Genomic DNA, 21,956 nt, shown 5'->3' with positions numbered 1-21,956 from the left:
CACAAGATAAAATTAGATGATCTAGGACCTTCATAGAGCTTTACACAGTGCATGCCATTTAAGAGACTGTAAGTCTATCCCTTGCAGCCGTGTTTTCATTCCCGTCAAAAATTAAATGTGGTACAATTCTGAATAAGGTCTACACTGCATACATTTCACATCTAGTCTATCTGTAAACTGATACTCATACTGTAGAACAGTGCCGCCTATTGGTGATTAAGAGAGTACGTTTTATTTTTTGTCTATCCCTCTCATGACCTCACACAATAAAGTTTAGAGTAGAATAATAACAGCATGATCTCTGGGAACAGATCTCTATTGTTTGAGATGATTTAACTAATTCAAATTACAGAAGAAATTTTTGACTTCAATAGCAGTTCTATCATTAATTAACATAATGCATTACCCTTATTAGTGTTGACTGTCCACTATCAAAACATGCTGATGCTCCCATGATACCTCACACCCCTTCATCATTAATGGCTGCTACCACCTGTGTGAGTTTCAATTTCAAGGAAAACTAAAAGCTTAAATCCAGATAAGCCAAGACAAACAAGTAAATGGAACAAGAAACAAGCACTCTATTAAAGCACTGAACAGAGACCCATGTTGCCTGACATGCATTTACTTTGTTTAGTGGGACCTGGAGCTATTTTCATAGCACAGATGATGCAGATAACAACAATGCTGTTCTAGGAAATCCAAACAATCATGTCTATGTTGTTGATTTGGGCATGTGGACATCATTGTTAGCTCCTTTCGAGGTATTTTAAGGCCCAAACATACTCTACGCAAGTATTTGAATGCAGATGCACCTTTACGCAAGCTCGATTTCACACCTTGATGCGTTGTGAAATGTGTCAGCAGTCAATTCCCAACACAAGTATGCGCTGCATTCTCTGCATTGCTGTAAGGGGCGCTAAAGCAGAATTTCTTCTGTCAATCAACAACTGTCATTGCGGACTTGAGCAGCAATTTGAGTTGAATCTTTTTGAAATATATATACAACTTTTTGTCCCCAGTCCCTCTGTGTCTCTCCCCACTCAACTATTGACTCATCTACCACATCCGGTTTCGTGGTTATGGAGGCGTTGCCCCCTTTGGTCTGAGGTTTGTAACCACCAGAGGAACGCAAGAGTGCATATAATGTATGTAAATGGGATAACACGATGCCCATGCTCATGTCTGTGTTTGCATACTTGCATGAAGTATGTTTCGGCCTTTAAGCTTTACTAATTTTCTACCAATTTGATGTTTTTAAAGAAGCGGACATGTACAATAATCTTGTTCATGTTTATTTGTTAGACTTGATTTAGGATGTCTATAATAAAAGATGAGAATCTGTAGTAAGGGTATATGTTTTGGGGCATGGTGTTGTAGTTCAGCCAATGATGGCAAGCTACAGATTAATGAATCTGTCAGCATGTTCTAATAAAAATAAAGAAAATATTGTTGGAAAATGAATCTACGTGGTTCATTACACATTTTGTGGAAGTTCCAAAGTGAAATCTCCATTGTGTGGCGCAAAAAGCAAGTAGAATGTTCTCCAAAATAGATGAGGTTTTTAGAGTTAGTGCTGTCACAAGTTTTAAATGAATAAAATGTACCTCCTTATCATAAACCTTAAACCTGACTGATAGTGGCATAAAAGCATATTTAAGGTGAATGTATCCTGATCAGATCTGTTTTAATGGTTTGACATCCACCACACTCAGGGCAATGCTATAAATATGGCTGATCTGGTGTCAGCTGCTAAAGGGCAAAAGCAGCAGGCAGAGCAGGGGCTCAAATCTATTTGAACTGAAAATTTTCCACTGTGAGGATGATATGAAGCCTGCTTTGTGTCTCAATCTTCTCATCTCAGGGTCAGTTTTAACATGTTCCCTCCAAGTGAGAAGCCGCCCCGAAAGCGGACACTAGAATGAGGATATTTTGAGCCTGGCTACACATGTCACCTAACTGATAGAAATCTTCTTTTTGACAGTCAAGTCTCTGGGTAATTTTACTAAGTGAGAATGCAAAACTGCAGAACCAGCAGAGGATTTTTTTTTTCTGAAACTCGGTGGTGGAAAGGATAAACTTCCTACCCCAATTAAAAGCAACAAAGTCATATTGTAAGGACAAGGGAAAAAGTGATATCCATTCAAGGAACCTCAGTTGATGTATGCAAGGACTTTTTGCCATACAACAAATGGTTTGAACAATACAGACTCTGGCTCAATTTTAAATAATTACTTACCAATTCCTCATAATCCCAAGAATCAGAAACTGTAATTTTGAATGCATTATAGCTACTCTAGTGGTTCACAGAAGTAAAGAAAGGACTATTTGAAAGAAAGGGTTTCTGAAGTTAAAAAATCCCTGTACCTTTTTCTCGTCTTTAGTTCTTCTGCTATCATTCTGTTGGTGTTGCTGGTGCTCTCGTGGGCTCTTCTCCCCAAACAGTTTCTTAGCCCACTCATCCTTCTGGGCATGGAGCCGGTGAGGCTGTGAGGTAATCTCACCTGCAGCACGGTACCGGTCGGCTGGAATCTTATTCATGGGTGGTGGCAAGGTGCTACAGTTAGCACTGGACCATCCGTCAGTAGACTCTGCATAAGACTCCTGATCACTACTGTGTCCCTGACGCCAATCTCTCAGGACATGAACAGGCAACCAACGCTGGCCTGAAGCCCCTGTCACCTTCTTGCCATGGGCGGAGTAGTGAGAGTGAGAAGGCAGGCCTGACACATCCAGCCGTGAGGAAGATTTTAGATGCCTGCCAGAAATTGGAGGTGGGTCTCCATGGGAATGCGGATGGGGTTGAGGGTGGTCTATAAACTGGTCAGGACGGTAGCCATTACGATGTGGAATGGGGGGTTGTGGTGGAAGACCTCCTAGTACACTTTGGTTACGAGGTCCTGGCAGGGTCTCCCATAAACCTGTGGGCACATGGCGACCAGGGTTAGCACCGAGGTCAACCAAGAGGACTCTGTTGCTCTTCTCCTCTGGCAAGAAGTTGCTAATACCACTGTCACTGTTGCTGCTTGTGCTATTATTCTGCTGAGCATCCAGGTCACCATCAAGGAAAGCGCGAGCCCGCATGCCCTCAATAGATTCACCCATGTCACGGTACAGCACAGACACAAACTGAAGTAGTGGCTGGGAAGTTGGTGGGAACTCCAAACAGCCACCAGTATCTGGGTCTGGAGTGCAGTCAAAGCCAAAACGTCGGGCTACACCTTGGTTGATGTTATGGTGACAAAGTTCTGGATCTACAATGAAGACATGACATGATGTTCGCAAGCTTTGCTCATCCTCGCCATGTCTTTTAATGCCATGGTCATTCTCGGCTTGCATGGTGACAAGACCAAAGAAGCGGCGGTCATCTGGACATACAGCACTGAATGCTAACTTCTCTGCAGGGTAGGTGGCTAGAACAGCACCTCGGTCATTGCATAGCTGTACACAATCATGCATAACTTTGAGCAGAACTAACGAGTGCACTTTTTGTTCCGCACGAAGACGTCGCATACAGCCACGAATTGCCTGCAGGCTGTCACTTTCCAAACTGACACTTGCTGAGGCTAATTCAATAGATCCCAGATAACCCACAATCATACCAACATTTAGGATCCCTGCGGAATCAGCTGTTTGCAACAGGGCAAATTCATCTTGCTGTTCAAACATATCGACAAACACTGAGTCCTCATCGAGTATTTTGGCCATCTCCTCTTCCGTAAGTAAGTTGGGGTCGCTCTTGCAGGAGACAGCATTTCCATAAGGGAAGTCTGGCTCTGAGTGAGGCCTTGTTTTAGAGGCAGATGCACAAGCCACTGCCTCTGAGCTGCTGGATGAGTGGCTGGAATTTTCAAAAATCATGTTAAAGATTCCACCAGACTGCATTTCCGCTACAACGCGTTCTGCACGGTTTATCCCGAGAGTTTTTGAATCCATCTTTGGCCTCAACCAGTGGCTCTTGTGGTTGTGGAACCCCATTTCTTCATCGCTTGAACATGAATCTAGTTGTGAGTTGTTGTGATTACTTTCAGCAATGTCCAAGTGTAGGACACCTGTGCAGCGGCCAATGAGTTTGACCACATCCTCGTGAGATGCTTTGGACACATTGATGTCATTCACACTTAGGATCTGATCTCCAGAACGAAGGCCCACATAATCAGCGGGACTACCCTTCAGAATGCAGTTCAGCACACAGGGAGATTGACCAGAGAGAGTGAAGCCATAGCCTGTTCTCCCCCTAGCGACCTCCACCCCTCTTATGCGTGCAGACGGCTGGGCATTCCCACGCCTCCTGCCTGGCTCTGATTGTCTAAACATCTTTCCTTCTTTTTCTACTGGTTTCTCTCACTTCTGACAAGGGCTTCAATGCAGACTGGAGGGTTAAATGTACCAGTAGAGTGATATCATCCTTCCTACTGTGTAGCTCCTGTGTGAGGTAGTAACCTTTTGCATGTTTGACTGTTCACAGAACATCTTCAGCAAGGAGAGAAAGGAAAGTTAATTCATGCATTGACAGTTTAAACAACATAAGAGAAAATTATACACAAATATGGTGAGTGGGTGATTTCAGGAGCTCAATGTGGAATGAGTATTTGAAGTTGATTAAAACAAGGGATTGTTCACCAAAAAATTTAAATTCTGTCATCCTTTTCTCAGCCACATGTTATTCCAAACCTGTATTACTTTTTTCTTCCATGGAACACTAATGGAGTTTAAGGCCCCGGCATAGTTCCAACAATATCAAAGAATGAATGTGTGTGACCTTATTTAGGACAAAATCTGTACAAAACGAAAGTGCTTTTTAGTTAATTTCAGTGATTCATAACAGCTCACCAAGGAAAACTTTTAGAAAAACTTCTTACCACCTGTTAAACACCTTCTTACTGCCATTGGTCTACGTCATCGGAAAGTGTATCCTGGAGCTCCACCTACTATGAGGTGACAACTAATTACCGTTCAGTTAGTTAAGATCAGTCAACATGAATACAACGGCAAGTTATTAGCGAGTTGGTGCAAACTTACCTACATCTGCATGATAGTTCACATAGGGACATTTTCCAAGAACATGTCATGTGATTTATTTTTGTTTAATTAGTCTTTATATGTTGCTTCACTCAAGTGCCTTCTACAGTGAAAGCCATTTACACATCTGTCCATAGTGACATATGCCTTTATTCTTTTCTCTATATTCTGCCCATTAACACTTTTATAAACCCAATTTTGCATCATAAATTACAATAACAGACTGTAATCCGCCCAAAGCTTATTCAAGGCCCTTTCAACAGGGCCCTGTGACTATGAGGGCCCGTTGCCCTCTTATAGGACCCTTTTGCCTTCCTGTTTCTAATTATATTTTTGAGCCACTCTTTAACCCTATAACGCCACACATATCATATTTTATACATGACTTTCTAAATCCTCTACAGCATCATTACAATGTGTATGAGATGTCAATTGTTTCCTGGTGAAAGTTTCCATGCTCTTCTGAAAGTAGAAGACATTCCAATAATTTCCAAAAACAGTTACCATCATATTTTGATACACATCTTTTTTTATGTGAAATCTTTGCTGATTTTGAAGTAAAATTAACAATAGCGTTACATTGTTACTGATATTTCAAATGTAGTAATTTTTTTAATTCAAGCAACATGTGGTTTGTGTGGGACAAAAGTACTGATTAAACTATATATTTAAAGTTTGTCAAGTAAACTAGAATGCTGGTTTTCCAAATCTGGTCTGAAAGTCTAAAATAATTTTAAATGTTTGAAATTAAAAATGTACAGGTCTTACAGAAAGAAAGAAAGAATGAAACAGATTAAAGGTCTTGTGTGTATGTTTTGACATCTGAAGTTTGAAATCACGAACTCAAAGCTCATTTAAACATTCTGTCAATGTAATGTAATTTTGGCTTAAATGATCCTTTCACAGGGCTTTTTTGATGGTAGAATAATAATGGTAGCCAAGCTTTAGGGTCGTTCCAAATAGAATTTCCAATAAAATGACCAAATGACCACTATTTTTGAGCCCCACGCCTTTCAGATCATCGAAGCTCTCACAATGGAGGTTTAAGTCTTTGAAGTTAAATAATTTTATAATGTATAATTGCCCCTTTAAATAGATGCACGTTTAAACATTTAACACACATTTTGTTACATGCTTGTTTTTGTATGCATCATTTTGAGTTTACGTTATGTTTAACAAACATTAAAATGATACCGTCTCTTTAAGTAACTTCTTTTTTTTTGTGTGTGGTTTCTTTACACATTCATGCTGTGTGTTTGAATTAATCTGACTGTAAATAACAGAACGGGTATTGAAAGAGACTTGAATTAAAAAATAAATAAAACAAGAGAGACTTAAATCAATGAAAATTGATTGCATAGATCTCAACTTAAGAAGACAATTTGGGGGAGCCTAAAAGAAAATTGGCCCTGGGGCCCTTGCTAGTCATAATCCGCCCCTGCCAATGATGTGGACCAATGGCATAAGAAGGTGTTTAGCAGCTGGTTAGAAGTTTGCCCAGGCAAACTGTTACAAACTACAGAAACAAATGCAAAAACATAAATTTTGTCCTAAATTAAGTCATACCCATTATTTTTCAATTTTGTATAAAGTACTGCCTTAAGTGTGCTGGGGTCTATAAACAGTAGACTGGCTGTTTTAAAGCATGCACCAGGTTTGCAACAAAAAGCTGAACAAATGATGACAAAATTCTCATGATTGGATTAAGGATTCATAAAAATAATAAGAATTGTAGTAGCCCCACGTTAGTTACTATGTCATGTTTTAAGCTTTATCAAGAATTTCAGTATCACATTTTTAATACTAGTTTGACATGTTTTATTTTCAGGAACTTTGAGGAAGCATTTCGTGTAGGCCTAGCTGTGTACTCCTTACCTACCCACTCACACACCTGGCTACCACAGAGCAGAGAGCTCACCTTATTGCAGGTGAAAGGCAAGGCATCCGTTGCTAGGCAACAGAAGTAACGCAGGTAGCATAAGAGAACTTTCAGACGGATCGCGTCCTTGCGCTAGAAAAAAAAAAAAAAAAAGCTTAGACTCACGCAGCACAACGAATATAATAAAACGATGTTGATACGCGTTTTTAAAAGTTAAAGTACTTGACACGGCGTCTAAAAAACGCGGCACTTCAGCGTGAGACACGGGAAAAACTGCGTGACGCGTCGTCCAACGCATGTTTACGTAAAAAGCGCAGACGGACGCAAAACGAGTTCGGCGTTAAAGGCCTCTAATTAATGCATGTCAGAAAAAGACAATGCATAAGGCCTACTTTTTATGATTCATAGGAGTGATGTCAATCTTACGGAAGTCTAGAAAAAGTTAAAAGGAAAACTATTTTTTAAAGGATTATACATACAAAAAAAAAGGTTCATGAAATGAAAAACAGACGTCCTTAAGGACGGTCATGTGCCGTTTTAAAAAGCCACACCGTGTTAGAAAAGTGCATTCAAGTTTGCTACTCTTCGACAACACTTATCTCCGTGCAGGCATTTAAATACGTGTTTGGAAGCCCAAAAAAAATAGTAAGATACGAGACTTCACAATTGTAATAGTGTTAGAGGTCGACGGTTGTTTTCCTTATTGAACGCAGGACCGTAAAGTTAAAGATGCGAAATTAACTCATCCACTCTTGCTGAGCGGATTTGTCCCGCCCTCACTTCCCCATTGTTGGAATGCCCACGCGTCAACGTGTGTAACCATGACAATGGGATTGTCTCTAGATAGTTCGTATCTCTCATTGGTTACCACAACTGTCAATCATCTCCAGAACAACCCAAACCCAGTTTGACTGTAACTTGCCAACTGACCACAAAAAGTTATTCTACAGGTGCCCAAAACTACAACAGCGAAAAACGACCAAATGTAAAACCCCAGAATGTACATCCTAATGCGTATTAATTTCCCAATAAATAATTTATTTTTTAGAGATTGAGAGTTCGGTATTGTTTTTCGCGAGTAACAGCTGGCCAGTGAGTGGTAACATCTAACGGTACTGACTTATCGGCATCAACAGCCCGTTACTGACAAGACAGACAAACTAACATATATTACGACGCAACACATTTAAAACGGATAATAATACTTCTGATAAATACAAATATAGTTAAATTGACAGAATAATTTACCTAAAAAGTCTCAAAGGTTTTATTTTCCGCAGAAGCACAAGAAATTCCCATGGCTACATTGCTAACCTACATTAGCCAGAACTTCCCAAAACTTTCCTGTGATGAAATAAAACAAGTTACCTAGCAGGGGTGTACACAGAATATTTAGTCATATATTGTAATTACAGATTAAGTTATTTGATGTTCATACTTGCGATGAATGTGTCCTCGGCTGATGCGAAGTTTAATGGCATGGTAACCTTAGTGCTGCAGGAGGAGTAAACAAAAGGAGAGGGCAGCTGGTGTGTGGACAGCAGCAAGGAGGAGGAATCTATATTTTTTCAAGGACACCATCGGTAAAGGGCTTTTCCTTAACCGCAAACCATTGAAAGTATATACTTCAATAACTTCTTCCAATTACAATAGAAATGAATAGGGGCAATTTTTGGAGCATTTAAAAAGATCTTTAGAAAATCCATCTCAGCTATGTTGGTCCATACAATGCAAGTGAATGTGACCAGAACTTTGAAGATCTAAAAAGCACATAAAGGCAGCATAAAAGTATTCCACCGACTCCAGTGGTTTAATCCATGTCTTCAGATGTAATATGGTAGATGTGGGTGAGAAACAGATAAATATTTCAGTCTTTTTTGTATTTTTTTTTTTACTATAAAATCTCCTCCCTGCCCAGTAGGTGGTAATATTTAGTAAAAAAGGACTTAAATATTATTTGTTTCTCACCCACACATATCACTTCTGAAGAAATTGATTTAACCACTGGAGTAATATGATACCTTTATGTGCTTTTTGGACCTTCAATGTTCTGGTCACAATTCACTTGCGTTGTATGGATCTACAGAGCTGAAATATTCTTCTAAAAAATCTTTGTTTCTTGCAGAAGAAAGTCATACACATCTGGCATGAGGGAGAGTAAATGATGAGAGAATTTAAATTTTCTGGGTGAACTAACCCTTTAACATGCATTTTGTTTAGTCTTGTGGTTATACCTTTGAAACACTTTTATTTATACTTTTTTTTTTTTTAACATATGGATTGGCCCCATTCACTTCCATTGTAGGCGATTCATTGTAACCTTGATTTTTGTAAGTAAGGACCAAGTCGAAATAGATTTTTATAGTAATCAAAATATATTTAGCTTAACTTGTATTGAACCCATCACTGATACATCCACTCAGCTCAGTTCTGGGAATGTCCCTTGGATCTGCCCTGATTGTAAACTAAATTTCAGAGTATTAGCAAAATAAACTTATCTAAAATCCCAAGCAAACATATAAAGCAAATAATAATAAAAAAATACAATAAGACAAATTGAATATTTTTAATCTTTTTATTTCTATATTATAGTCTTCTCATGATTTGACGTTAAAACAATCCATTAAAATAAATACATCAATTGTTTGTCTTTTTTTACTGTCTATAGCCTGCAGAATTGAGCTGAATAAATAAAATAAAGGGAATCGGTTTCCATAAAGAAAAAAGGCTCCGGTGCTAGACCATCATGGCATCCTATACTATGATACTTATGGGACATGCTGCTCCTATCTGCTAATCTCCAATTAGGTCTTACCCATCTCAGGTACAATAGGCTTATCGAATACATGTTCTAAAGGATCACTACTTTCATAAGGAGATAAAAATGGAGATCAACAGGGCCACGGACATTTCCTGAATTTGCCAAGTAGGTCTAGCTGTGGCCTGGAGATCTCCAAATGGGGTCGGAATCTCCCAAAGAGGGCTGGGTTCCTCTAAAAGGGGGCTTCACTTCCACTCATGGTTAGGGGCTCCCTATATCTTTCCTGGCGGTTTGGAGCTCCCGACCCTTTTTGGAGCTCTGCCTGCAGTTAATGTATATCCTTCTCAAATTTGCTGGGAATGAGCAATATAATGCAAAGCGAGTAACTTTAAAAAAAAAAAAACATTTTTACTTGAGATGCATGAAATCAGTCAGAGCTATCCCCTCCCCTTCTTAGATACATAAAAACTAAAAAGGATGGAAGGTATTTACTTTCAGATATGTCTGAAATGGTCAGTTGTAGGTGCACAAAGTAAATGTTACAATTATGTAGTATTTTCATGTTTGGACCAACTACACCAGTGGTTTTTGTAAAAGGATTAAAGTTGTATCTGACCTTAACACTACTGTCCTATTTGGCCACTGAAGCAGCCCAACAACCAAACAATCTTACTATGTAAAGCCATCATTTTGAATGGCGTTATAATCTGTCACTATGTTACTTGCAATAAATGCTGTAGGCATGGGGCAATATTGAAGCAAGGTGAACGTGCCAATACATTTCAGAGAAGAAAAGGCTTTTCACTGAGCAGTGAAAATATCAAGTGCTATGTACATATTCTGCTTTACTAAGACAAAGCAAACATCTTATCGCTTCAGAATGAACAAACATCTAATGGTCTGTATACTATCAAACATGCCCAGCTAATTGCCTGCATGGTAGCAAACTAAAAAGCATGCTGTGAGTTGCGTCAATTTGCCAAATTTGTCAGTCATTGGTAGTTATAGTTTAACCGTGTCCATGTAGACTGTCATCCCACTAACAATCACAACAGTCATCCCATTTCATCGGTTACTGTGACATCACAAAAAATATTTAATATTGAAAACAGACTACAGCATGCTTCGAATATAATATACAAAGATCTCTTCAGCTTGTCACCTAAGGATTCTATTTACAGTGAAGGCTCCTTTGCCACCCGAGACAACAATTAAATTATTGTTTATCTGTTTTTTCCCTCCCCCAAGTCTCATAAAGGTGAAAAGAAAGGCTGGGTTACTGCACAGTTTTGTTTACAAAAAGCCTTTCACTTTATGCCATCTCATGTCCATTAATGGGTGTTGTCATGCGCCACAGTTTATTAATTTCATCACAAATATCATTACTTTTACACAAATTGTACAGGATGTAAACACTCTAGAATAAAATGCATACTTCCAGTCATTAAACTAAACCAATAATCATACCTTACGTCCTGAGCTTTTGAAAGAAATATCTCAAATAATCAAAAGATAAATGTGTTGCAAGGTACATATCATGTTATGAAGATTTGAGCTGTCATGTTTTAAGCAGAAACTGTGTAATCTAAACACCTCTCCCCTAACTGCTATAGCTATTTCAAACCTCGTCCATATAAAATGGCTCAACTTAAAATGCGTCAACTTAAAAACAACAAATATAAACAACTAAACTGTAAGAGGAATCATAAACTTTGTTACAGGCAATTTAAGTGCGATTGGTGGAGAACAGGGTAGAAACAGGAATTGTAGAAAATAACTGGATGTACTGGCGACTATAGCCAGCTTGTATATCTGCATTTGTAGTAACTTGAAGTAGCTGAACGTGGGCAAATTCCATACGGTCTGTAAACACAAATGTGATCTTTGAGATGAAGTGTTTTAATAAAGGACGATTTGACTCCGTAGTTTTTGTATCAACATTAGCTACATGTTCTTCAGTCGGTTTATGAAACTCTATTTGAAAATTCTATGTAGAAGAATATCAATGTTCTACTGATGGTCTTTGCTTGGACTGCATGACAGGAAATCTTCAGTAACACTCGTAGATTCCAAATGAATTTATACAAACAGATTAAGGAGAAAAAAGCCTGCCTTCATAAAAACTGTTCTTAGTGCCAAGAGGTTAAAGTCACATATTCTGGTTGTCTGGTAGTAGTAGACATACTTTTTTTTTTTTTTTTTTAAATAAAGACTTTAGGTGTTTGGGTGCAATGTGATTTTTGTGGCCACATACTTCAGTGAAAGTGCTTTGGTCCCACTGTCTCTAATAACTATGAACTATTTGGGGAAATGTCCGCTTGTATATCACAGATGGTATCATATCAACAGATTCAGCTCAATATTTCCAATGATGTCTTCTGTTCTAGTATGGGCCACATTATGTAACCATTCTTTAATGACTAACTGCAATGTAGGTCCTAATGAAATATTATTATGTAATATTGTGGCCAGTCTCCAATCTTGTTACGGTCTGTTTTATAGTGATGTGTCTTGGTGAATGCTCTGCAAACAGCAGAGTAGTTGGTAATATGGGCTACCAGGAGAAGCCACCATCTCAAAGACAGACTGGAAGGCCCTGCGGTCTAACTCTTCATCGATTTGGTGTCGGTAGAAATCCATAGCAACCAGACAAAAGAGGCTTATGTCCACTGTGTCTGACTTCCCCATACGACTAATGACATGAGGCAGGCTATAGGGGAAGTGAGGAGTTAAGGAGAACAAGGAAGAAGAGGACGAGGAAAAATGCAGGAAACGAAGTAAGCTATTAAAGGAATCTTTTGGGTTCAATACAAGTTAATCTCAATCGACAGCTTTTGTGGCATACTGTTGATTACCACAATAAATAATTTAGTCTTAAAAATCAAAGTTACAGACGGCACTAACAATGGAAGTGAATGGGGCCAATTGTTGGAGGGTTTAAAAAGGCAGAAATATGAAGCTTATAATTTTATAAAAGCAATTATATGAATTATTTTTTAAAACCTGCATTATTTGAGATTTTTCTGGACGTTTTCCGGTTTAAGGCGTTACGTCGTCATGACAACGAAGTTGTAAAATTGGATAAAACTTTAGACAGAAATGGTTATTTAGCAATTGTTTCACACTAAATCATGTTAACACACATATTGTTCATGTCTTGTGTCTATACTTTATAAACGGTGATTATTTTAATGTTCACGGATTGGCCACATTCACTTCCATTGTAAGTGACTTGGTGTTACCCAGATTTTTGCCATTTTAAAGAAAAGGAGGGGCAAGTCGAAATACGTTTTTGTGGAAATCAATATTATGAGACAAATACTGTCGATCAAGTTTAACTTGTATTGAACCCAGAATATTCCTTTAAGATCACTATATCAATATGGTCACAACAGAGCACAACAGTCTGGTTCCAGAAGTAAAATCCCATTAATTTATCCAATAGATTAATACATTTTCAACGATAACTTACAAACCTTTAAAGACTGAACTACCGTGAGCTACGAGGTTGTTCATCAATGGTATATTCTTCCGTTGAAGCCACCAGTCTGCGCTTATTTAAAATTCATTGATTAAAAATTGTGTTTGATAGCGGAATTCAATGTAAACAACTATATTACACATAGTACAGCAGAGAAAGACCCACCAATCTGAGAACTGCGGCCAACAAAACCCACGAAAAGTACCTCGGAGCGACTGCCCACTCCCATAAGACACTGTGAATGACGTAATAGAGTCAGTGTCTCTTCACTCTTAAACTATATAGATTTTTACATATTGAAATATTTTGCAACAAACATAAAATATACTGTTTCTATACTTATATAATCAACATCCTAAAATCAATAGTTTTATATTTTCTCATCGGTTTTTATTAAATGACATTATTAATACTACATTATCATTAGCAATGCCTCATGGGATTGTAGTTAAGACGGTAAGTACACAGTTTTGAAACTTTGTCTTCATGGCCGATTTTCAAATAATTTAAAGTTTGTGATGTTGTGATTCACAAGCTGGTTGGTTTAGTTCATGGCTTACAACTGTTTTATGAAGGGTTTTATAAAACGTCTATGGAAGAAATGAATGGGCGAAAATTGTTCCGGAACCCAGATGGCTGAAAAAGTGGGCGGGCACTGTTGCGCTCTATAAAAAGGTGTGAAATAATATTAATGGTTATCCATGATATTGATGGAAATCAGAGGGCACACATGTATGTGTATACAAAGGTGTTAAAGGATACAGGGCAGAGATCCACTGGCTGGTCGAGGCACTGACAAAGAAACAGGACAGGCTCCACATTGCCATGGCGACAGGTGTTCTCTGCGTGAAGTTCGAAAGAGAGAGTAGTACCCAATCACGGACCATGGAGGACTGGCCAGTCGCATGAAGTGTTTGAAATACCTATAGCAAGAAATACACACCCATAAATTACATATCACCAGATAATACAATGACTCGAGGCATATGAATAACTCAACTCGAATTCATATTTCATGTCCTTTTATTTATTTATTTGGCAAGTGGTCATGTAATAAGTGGATAATAAACAGTCAGGCCATTTACGCAATATAAACAACAGCACTCTGACACAAAACGGAGATTGGATTCAGCCATTTCTGGTTCAGAAACAGACACTGCTGTCTGTTTCTTCTCATATTACTTCAACATAAACAAACTCAAATCATTATTTTATGTCCATTTAAAGACGCACTACGTAACTTTGTGCTCTCTAGTGAAATCCATGTTGAAATTTAAAATTGCAAGCAATTTGCATAATAAGAACACTTCCATCATGTTTTAACTACTGCTCGGGCGGATAAATCTCATGATTTGAGGTTACCTGGACATCGCCTGTGTGTGATCATGATTGACAGAAATTCAGAGCCAGACACATAACGTGCTATTTTCATGTTGATATTATTATGTTACACGATTAAACATTTAAAAATGAAATATTACTTGCTTTGATGAAGATAAACAACACTCTTATTTACATATTATGAATGAATTAATTATACACTTTTCTGACACTACACTCAAAGCACTTTTACATAGAGAACAGGGGACTCTCCTGAATCACCACAAGTTACAAGTATATTTTAATATGATTATTCAAGTGTTTTATCGACTATTAATGTTTGTATTGTATAATACTAATCAATTTAAGAGGTGAAACTTCTGTACTGCTGATATGAGTTCAATGTAAGACTTATTTTAACATTATTAAGCTAGTCAATGAAATCACTGACGAAAACCAAAAAACCTTTCGTCAGGGCCTGAATAGCTCAGCGAGTATTAACACTGACTACCACTCCTGGTGTCACATGTTCGAATCAAAAGGCATGCTGATTGACTCCAGCCAGGTCGCCTAAGCAAACAAATTAGCCCGGTTGCTAGGGAGGGTAGAGTCACTTGGAGTAACCTCCTCGCTATAATGTGTGGTTCTCGCTCTCGGTGGGGCACGTGGTGAGTTGAGCGTGGATGCTGCGGAGAAAAGCGTGGGCCTCCACACGCGCTACATCTTTATGGGTCATTATCGCAAAACAAAAACCTTCATAGTGATACAAGACCTGACTACCCTGTCAGGATTTATTTTGAGATAAAGACCGGCTGACTGTAGATTATCCCTTAAATATCATACTGTAGTTCATATCTCAGTTTACTGAGAATCTAAAACTATGTATAAGATATCAACACAAAATTCCATAAATTGCATCAAACAGAAAACAATTCTTACTTTGTAGACCACTGTAGCCATGAACTGTGGATAAGGCTGCTGATTGGACAGGAACTCTCCAATGACTTTGTTCATGACGTCTTGCAGAGGGAAAAAGTCATCCAGGAACTGCGGAAGGATCCGTGCCACCACACGTGCCTCACTCGGAAAACCTTTACGAATCCTGAAGCAGGAATAGCATTGAAATTTCCAGAGATGAATCACTAGAATAGCATCATAAACCCACAAATACACAGATGAGCCAAAACATTATAAATCACTCACAGGTGACACAAATAACGTTGATCATCTCCTAACAAGGCCACATGTCAAGGTCTGGGAAGATTAGATTGTAAGCAAACAATCAGTTCTCATAGTCAACATGTTGAATGCAGAAGAAATGGCAGGAGTGAAGACTTGAGCGACTTTGACAAAGGCCAAATTGTTATGGTCAGACGACCGGATCAGGGCATCTCTGAAACGGCAAGGCTCCCGGTCAGCAGTGGTGAGTATCAACCAACAGTGGTCTGAGGAGGGACAAACTACAAACCGGCGACAGGGTGTTGGGCATCCAAGGCTCATCGACGGGCAATGAAGGCTATCAAGTTTGGTCCGAACAGACAGAAGGTCTACTGTGGAACAAGTTTCATTTTAATGATGGTTACAGGAAGAATGTGTCACAACACACAGTGCATCGCACCGTGCTGCACATGGGGCTCTGTGTACATGTGTGCCGTTTTCCCGGAGAAGTGATGGAACCAGGATGCACTGTGGGAAAACGACAAGCCGGTGGAGAAAGTGTGATGCTCTGGGCAATGTTCTGCTGGGAAACACTGCATCCGGCCACTCATGTGGACATCAATTTGATATGTACCACCTACCTAAACATCGTTGCAGAACAGGTACACCCCTTCATGGCAATGGTATTCCCTGATGGCAGTGACCTCTTTTAGCAGAATAATTTGCCATGCCACACCGCACACATTGTCCGGGAATGTGTGAGGAACATGATGAGTTCAAGGTGTTGCCTTGGCCTCCAAATTCCCCAGATCTCAATCCGATTGAGCATCTGTGGGATGTGCTGGACCAACAAGTCCGATCCACGGTGGTTCCTTACAGGATTTGAAGTATCTGCTGCTAATGTCTTGGTGCCAGATACCACAGGACAAATTTAGGGGTCTTGTAGAGTCCATGCCTCCGCGGGTTGGCGCTGTTTTGGCGGCATGCGGAGGATCAACAGTATTTTAGGCAGGTCATAATGTTTTGGTTCATCTGTGTATATTTTAGTTCAACTTAAGTAAAATATAAATTAAGGGGAACTCTAGATATAGATATAATTTCTGGGGCGGCACTGAAAGAATTATTTAGCATCGAGTTTCTTCAAAAAGTACCTGTCAAAGAGAACGGATACACGCTCCATGGCAACGATGACTGATTCACTGTCAGGAGCCGTAGTATCTGCATCAGCGGGGAGGCCAGGAGTTCCCTTCTCTTTCCCTGTATAGTGACATTACAACAGCCACCAGTCAGAGGAAAAGTTCCATAATAGATCTATTCAGATAAAAAAAAGCTTTGGAAGTATTAAATTTTTTATTATAATTTTTTTTGTTTAGCTTATTATGTTTGTTTCCTTGTAGTTCATCACATAAATCAGACATTTAATAGACTGGAAAGGAATATGTTAATTCAACAATCTCCCAAAAGAGACAGTTTCTTAAGAACTCATACATCTGGTTCTGCAGTCATACGGTGGATATTTATGAGTTATGTTAGTAGGGTGAGTATCTAAGACGGGACTGTGCTCTAGGGTGTTAGTAGGGTGGGTCAGTATTAAAGATGAAGCTGAAATGTGTCCTGCCTTCCTCTGCAGCCACACCTGTGTACATGCAGGTGAGCATGAGACCCAGGGCAGCCATGGCACGGTGTGGACTGGGCATGTTCACCCGGTCCACGCTCAGCTTGACTAGCGTTTCCGCATCCATGCGTGACAACTGCTCAGACAGAAGCAATCGCTCCAGACCACGAAGAACACAGTGGTAAATGACGGACGGAGTGGCCTCCTCGCTAGCTGACAGCATCACACAGCACAGCTGGAAAGGTAGAGAAGAAATACTTTGAAGGGAGAAATGAATCAGGGTCTGAGATCATATCAAGGCTTTATGTAGCTTTAAAAATGTATCAGTATTGTGATATGCATAACAATATTAAAAATGCAAGAGGTAAGATACAATAATATATTATACAATAAATACAATAAAAACTAATCAAGGCATGTTTTTCATTATAAAAGATGGTAAATCATATTTAATAATTTTAATTACAATATAACAATAAATGGTAATATACAGTGGGATTATAAAGTATATGAACCCATTGGAATAACCTGCATTTATGTATAAATTTGTCTTATCTGGTTTGATCTTCATCCAAGTTATATTAATGAACAAACACAATCTGTTTTAACTAATCTCACAAATAGTTTTGTTCTTGTACATATTGAATACATCATTCAAACACTCACAGTGCAGTTTGTAAAAAGTATGTGAAACCCTAGGCTAATGATCCAGACATTGGCAAACCTGGCATCCAATTAATGAAACAAGATTGGAAATGTGGGTTACAGCTATTTTTACTTATAAACAAACATTTTGAGTATGCTATTCACAAAAAGCATCTTCTGATGTGGACCATGCTTTGCAAAAATTAGATCTCAGAAGACCTACAATGAAGAATTGTTGCTGTGCATGAAGCTGGAAAGGATTATAAAGATATCTCGAAGAGCTTAGATATTCATCTGTCCACAGTTAAACATATTGTCTATAAATGGAAAAAATTTATTACTGTGGCTACTCTTCCTAGAAGTGGCCATCCAATCAAAATGTTTCAAAGGGCACATCGCAGAATGCTCAATTAGCTAAAGACTAGAAGGAATCATTGGAACTGGTTAACATCTCTTTTAATGAGTCTATTTATATGGAAAACATTACAGGAATGGTGTCCATGGCAAGAAACCACAAAGAAAGCAGCTGATCTCCAACAAAAACATTGCTGCCCAGAGGAAGTTTGCCAAAAAACCACCATGACACTCCACAACAATACTGGGAAAATGTTGTGGACTGAGGAAACTAAGGTTGAATTGTTTGGGAAGATGCAGCACTACGTATAGCGTAAAAAGGGCACCGCATGACAACATGAAAACATTATCCCAACGGTGAACTACGGTGGAGGGAGCATCATGATTCAAGGCTGCTTTCCTGCTTCGAGGCTTAGACCGCTTGTCATCATTGAGGGAAAAATTAATTCCCAAGTTTATCAAGAAATCCTACAGGATAATTTAGGGTGGCTATGCACAAGCTGAAGCTCAGTAGAAGTTGAGGGTTGCAGCAGGACAATGACCCTAAACGTCAAAGTAAATCCACAACAGAATGGCTTCAAAAAGAGAAAATCCTTTTGGAGTGGCCCAGTCAGAGCTCAGACCTTAGCCCAATAGAGATGCTGTGGAATGACAGCATCTCCCAAAGGAGGATCGACCAGTTATTAAATCCAAGGGTTCACTTACTTTTTCCAAAGCACTGTGAATTTTTAATGGGATGTGTTTAATAACAAACTGAAATATAATTGTGTGTTGTTAGCTTAGCACAATATGCTATACTTGTGACTTTGATGAAGACGAGATGATCAATTAATGCAGAAAACTAGCTAATTCCAAAGGTTTCACATACTTTTTCTTGACACTGTATAAATACATATAGATTTTTTTTTAATTCTGTGAACATTTTTGAGTGATGATGCAAACAAATCTGAATCAGTTTCAAAATGATTCATTGAAAATGAATGTCTGAATTGATCGAAACAGAATGAAAATGAATAAAGATAAATTTAAGTTGAAATCAGAGACACTATTAAAATATAGCACGTTGCGAGACTAAGATGGATCGCAAAATTAATTTAATGACAATAACTAAAAGAAAAGTGCATTAAACCATAGCAATATTCACAATTAAGTTTAATTTTAACAGGATAAGCGGTTGACGATGGATGGATGGAAGTTTAATTTTAAATCTACAGCAAAAATCATTAAAAATGTATTGTGAATATTCCATATATTGGCCAGCCCCAAATCAGGTCAGTCAATGAATGTGTTTACATGCATGTAGAAGGTAATGCAAATAGCTTGGCTTATATGGCTTTCCTTTATCAGGGTAAGGTTATAAATGGTTTAAGAATAAATCGGTTCAACATTTTTTACCCCATTCCAATGATTTTGTTCTGCATGTAAACACTGTTGACGGCATTCTTACCAGTTTATCCAATGTGCGCAAGTGTTGTGCATAATAATAAGTTAAAAGAAGGGAATAAACAGATGAATTCAAATGTCTTGTAAACACCGTTTTCTTGCATCTATATATATATATATATATATATATATATATATATATATATATATATATATATATATATATATAAATATAAATAAAAGAAGCTGATTTTGGTTATCATCAGCAAATTGGCGTGCATGTAAACGCACTCACTGACTCTTATAATGATGATCAGTGGCCTCTTCTCACCTGAATGACCCCAGCATTGAACTCAGATCCTACATCCAGTGGGTAGTTCTCCATCATGTAGAATGCTACGGCGCACATCACCAACACATGCTGCTGGTTGTGTAGGTTCACACAGCTAAAAGGCACACACATAGTTTTAGACCCAAACACACTCCTCTATTTTTAGTGAAGCTATCAGGTGCTAATTCTAGCCTTCGTCTTTAATGAGAGATCACACATCTCAGTAAGACACCATACATTACAGCTAATGAGGAGCTGATGACCATGCAGTGTGTGGGCTTGTGTTGTGATTGCAAGTATGAACCTATTATTGAGTCTCTCAGCATGTCACAGAGGCTTTGGCATTAGCTTTGACTGCATGGGGGATAACCTCTTAAGAGAGACGGTATCAGTGTGAAGTCTTTCATCCAATGCAGGACGCTAACCGTTAACCTCTAAGAGTTGATGTGACAGTAATAATTGGACTGCAACTGCCATTGCCACCAAGGTTGAGGTTCCTATGTGGTTAAAGCTCAGGGCTAATCAGTACAATCCCTGCAAGGAGCCCGTAAGTCATTCACATTTTAAGTGTGGCACTTAACATTAGGTTGAGTGCCATGACTGTCGCTGTAATACGTGTACTGGAAGTTGCTCTGGAAAAACAAAATATTAATTATTAGTATTTACTAATTATTAATGGTGCTTGCTAAGACTGATATGGTTTTTTTTTATGGTCGCTGCAGATGCCGATATCCAGAGAGCAGGGTGACCGATCTATCACACAATTGAATAATGTAAATAACATCCATAAAACTGCTCAAATAAAATTTATAAAATTTTATTTAGCAGTATATTTACTCAGTTCACACAAAACTTTAACTTTGTAATAAAAATAATAAAAACAATCTTTAAAAATAAGATTGTGTGTTTTAAATGGTAAATAGCAGTCATCCAATAGCATTGTCATACAATTTTTGGCAAATAAGCTATTCATACATATTAAGAAGTAGGAAATAAATAACAATGCACATAGTAGTCCAGCAACCATGCATTAGCAATCGCATTCTCACAAAAAACTGAATCAAACTAATTGCACATACAGTGCACAGTGAATATATCACTTACTCAAAGCACACATGAAGTGCTTTTACTTCAAATCTGCTCTCTAGTGCTTGTGCAGATCCAGCATGCAACAATCTCTGGACAGCTTTCAGTTTACACGGTCCGGATTGCCTGCTTGAAGTGACTGACCATAATGCAACTTTAGTGAGTCAGAGGAACAGAATTTTGATCCAGACTAATAGAATAAGCAGGAGCATTTAAATGAGACGTTGTTGTACGGTCTATCATTGTAGTAACACAATAATACTTGACAACAAAACAAACTGTGATTGGTCACTTACATTTCTCAGACGTCTCTTCAAATGTAAGCAGGCGATTCTCCACGCCGTCACGGCTTAAGAAGCTAATGCGAAAATGTATCGGCCTATGCGATGTATTGGCCTCATCGATATATCGGTCGATTACTAATCTCTATTTCTATTGCTAATTCAATTTTGGCATGTAACTTATCCTGCACTGTTTGTGTTACGAACATGAATGATACCTGTTATAGTGTGGCTTGTTTAGGAAAGATGTACCATTACTTTTCTAATGCTCTACGTATTAAAAATATTTACCTACTTTTCTACTAATTATTGTCCCTCGCTGGGTGACAAGGTTGAATTGATGGTATTTACTGTGTATGTATGTGTTCAGGTAGGAGTGTTACTTACTGTGCTAAAGTTTTAATGTTAGAGAGCAGGTATTCGCTGACAGTAGGTATGAGCTGGCGTGCTGTGTCATCCAGTAGATCACATTCCAGCACATATAGAACTCCATGCAGTGCACCGATACGACTGGGCAGATGAGTGCTGCGTAAGGTGCTTTCCAACAGACGGCACACAGGCTCGGCAATGGCCTTATCCTGAACACACACATTTTCCCAAACAATTTAAAAACAATAACTGCTTTAAGATATAGTGATGG

The 21,956-nt window shown here is 38.5% G+C and overlaps 2 protein-coding genes across 6 annotated transcripts in view; both read right to left on the bottom strand.

The window, feature by feature from the left end:
• rgs12b (regulator of G protein signaling 12b) overlaps positions 1-8,401 on the bottom strand; it is a 61,013-nt gene extending 52,612 nt beyond the window's left edge. For 2 of the 4 annotated variants that reach the window (XM_052127288.1, XM_052127291.1), the window contains exons 1-2: positions 8,340-8,401; positions 2,368-4,473 (exon numbers count right to left, since the gene is read on the bottom strand). In XM_052127288.1, coding sequence (XP_051983248.1) covers positions 2,368-4,317 — 1,950 coding nt within the window. In that variant the 5' untranslated portion in view covers positions 4,318-4,473; positions 8,340-8,401. Of the gene's footprint in view, positions 1-2,367; positions 4,474-6,940; positions 7,034-8,149; positions 8,246-8,339 lie in introns of all 4 variants that reach the window. The other 2 variants (XM_052127289.1, XM_052127290.1) reach the window with 2 other exon arrangements.
• A 1,077-nt stretch (positions 8,402-9,478) lies between these two features.
• Positions 9,479-21,956, bottom strand: part of htt (huntingtin) — a 70,944-nt gene continuing 58,466 nt past the window's right edge. Inside the window, exons 60-66 of one of the 2 annotated variants that reach the window (XM_052127286.1) lie at positions 21,704-21,894; positions 19,950-20,064; positions 17,240-17,471; positions 16,773-16,878; positions 15,403-15,565; positions 13,906-14,066; positions 9,479-12,372 (exon numbers count right to left, since the gene is read on the bottom strand). In XM_052127286.1, coding sequence (XP_051983246.1) covers positions 12,159-12,372; positions 13,906-14,066; positions 15,403-15,565; positions 16,773-16,878; positions 17,240-17,471; positions 19,950-20,064; positions 21,704-21,894 — 1,182 coding nt within the window. In that variant the 3' untranslated portion in view covers positions 9,479-12,158. The remainder of the gene's footprint in view (positions 12,373-13,905; positions 14,067-15,402; positions 15,566-16,772; positions 16,879-17,239; positions 17,472-19,949; positions 20,065-21,703; positions 21,895-21,956) is intronic. The other variant, XM_052127287.1, reaches the window with a different exon arrangement.

Source organism: Xyrauchen texanus, chromosome 5, assembly GCF_025860055.1.
Source record: "Xyrauchen texanus isolate HMW12.3.18 chromosome 5, RBS_HiC_50CHRs, whole genome shotgun sequence".
NCBI classification, from domain to species: Eukaryota; Metazoa; Chordata; class Actinopteri; order Cypriniformes; family Catostomidae; genus Xyrauchen; species Xyrauchen texanus.
This window is presented reverse-complemented; position numbering and strand designations above follow the sequence as displayed.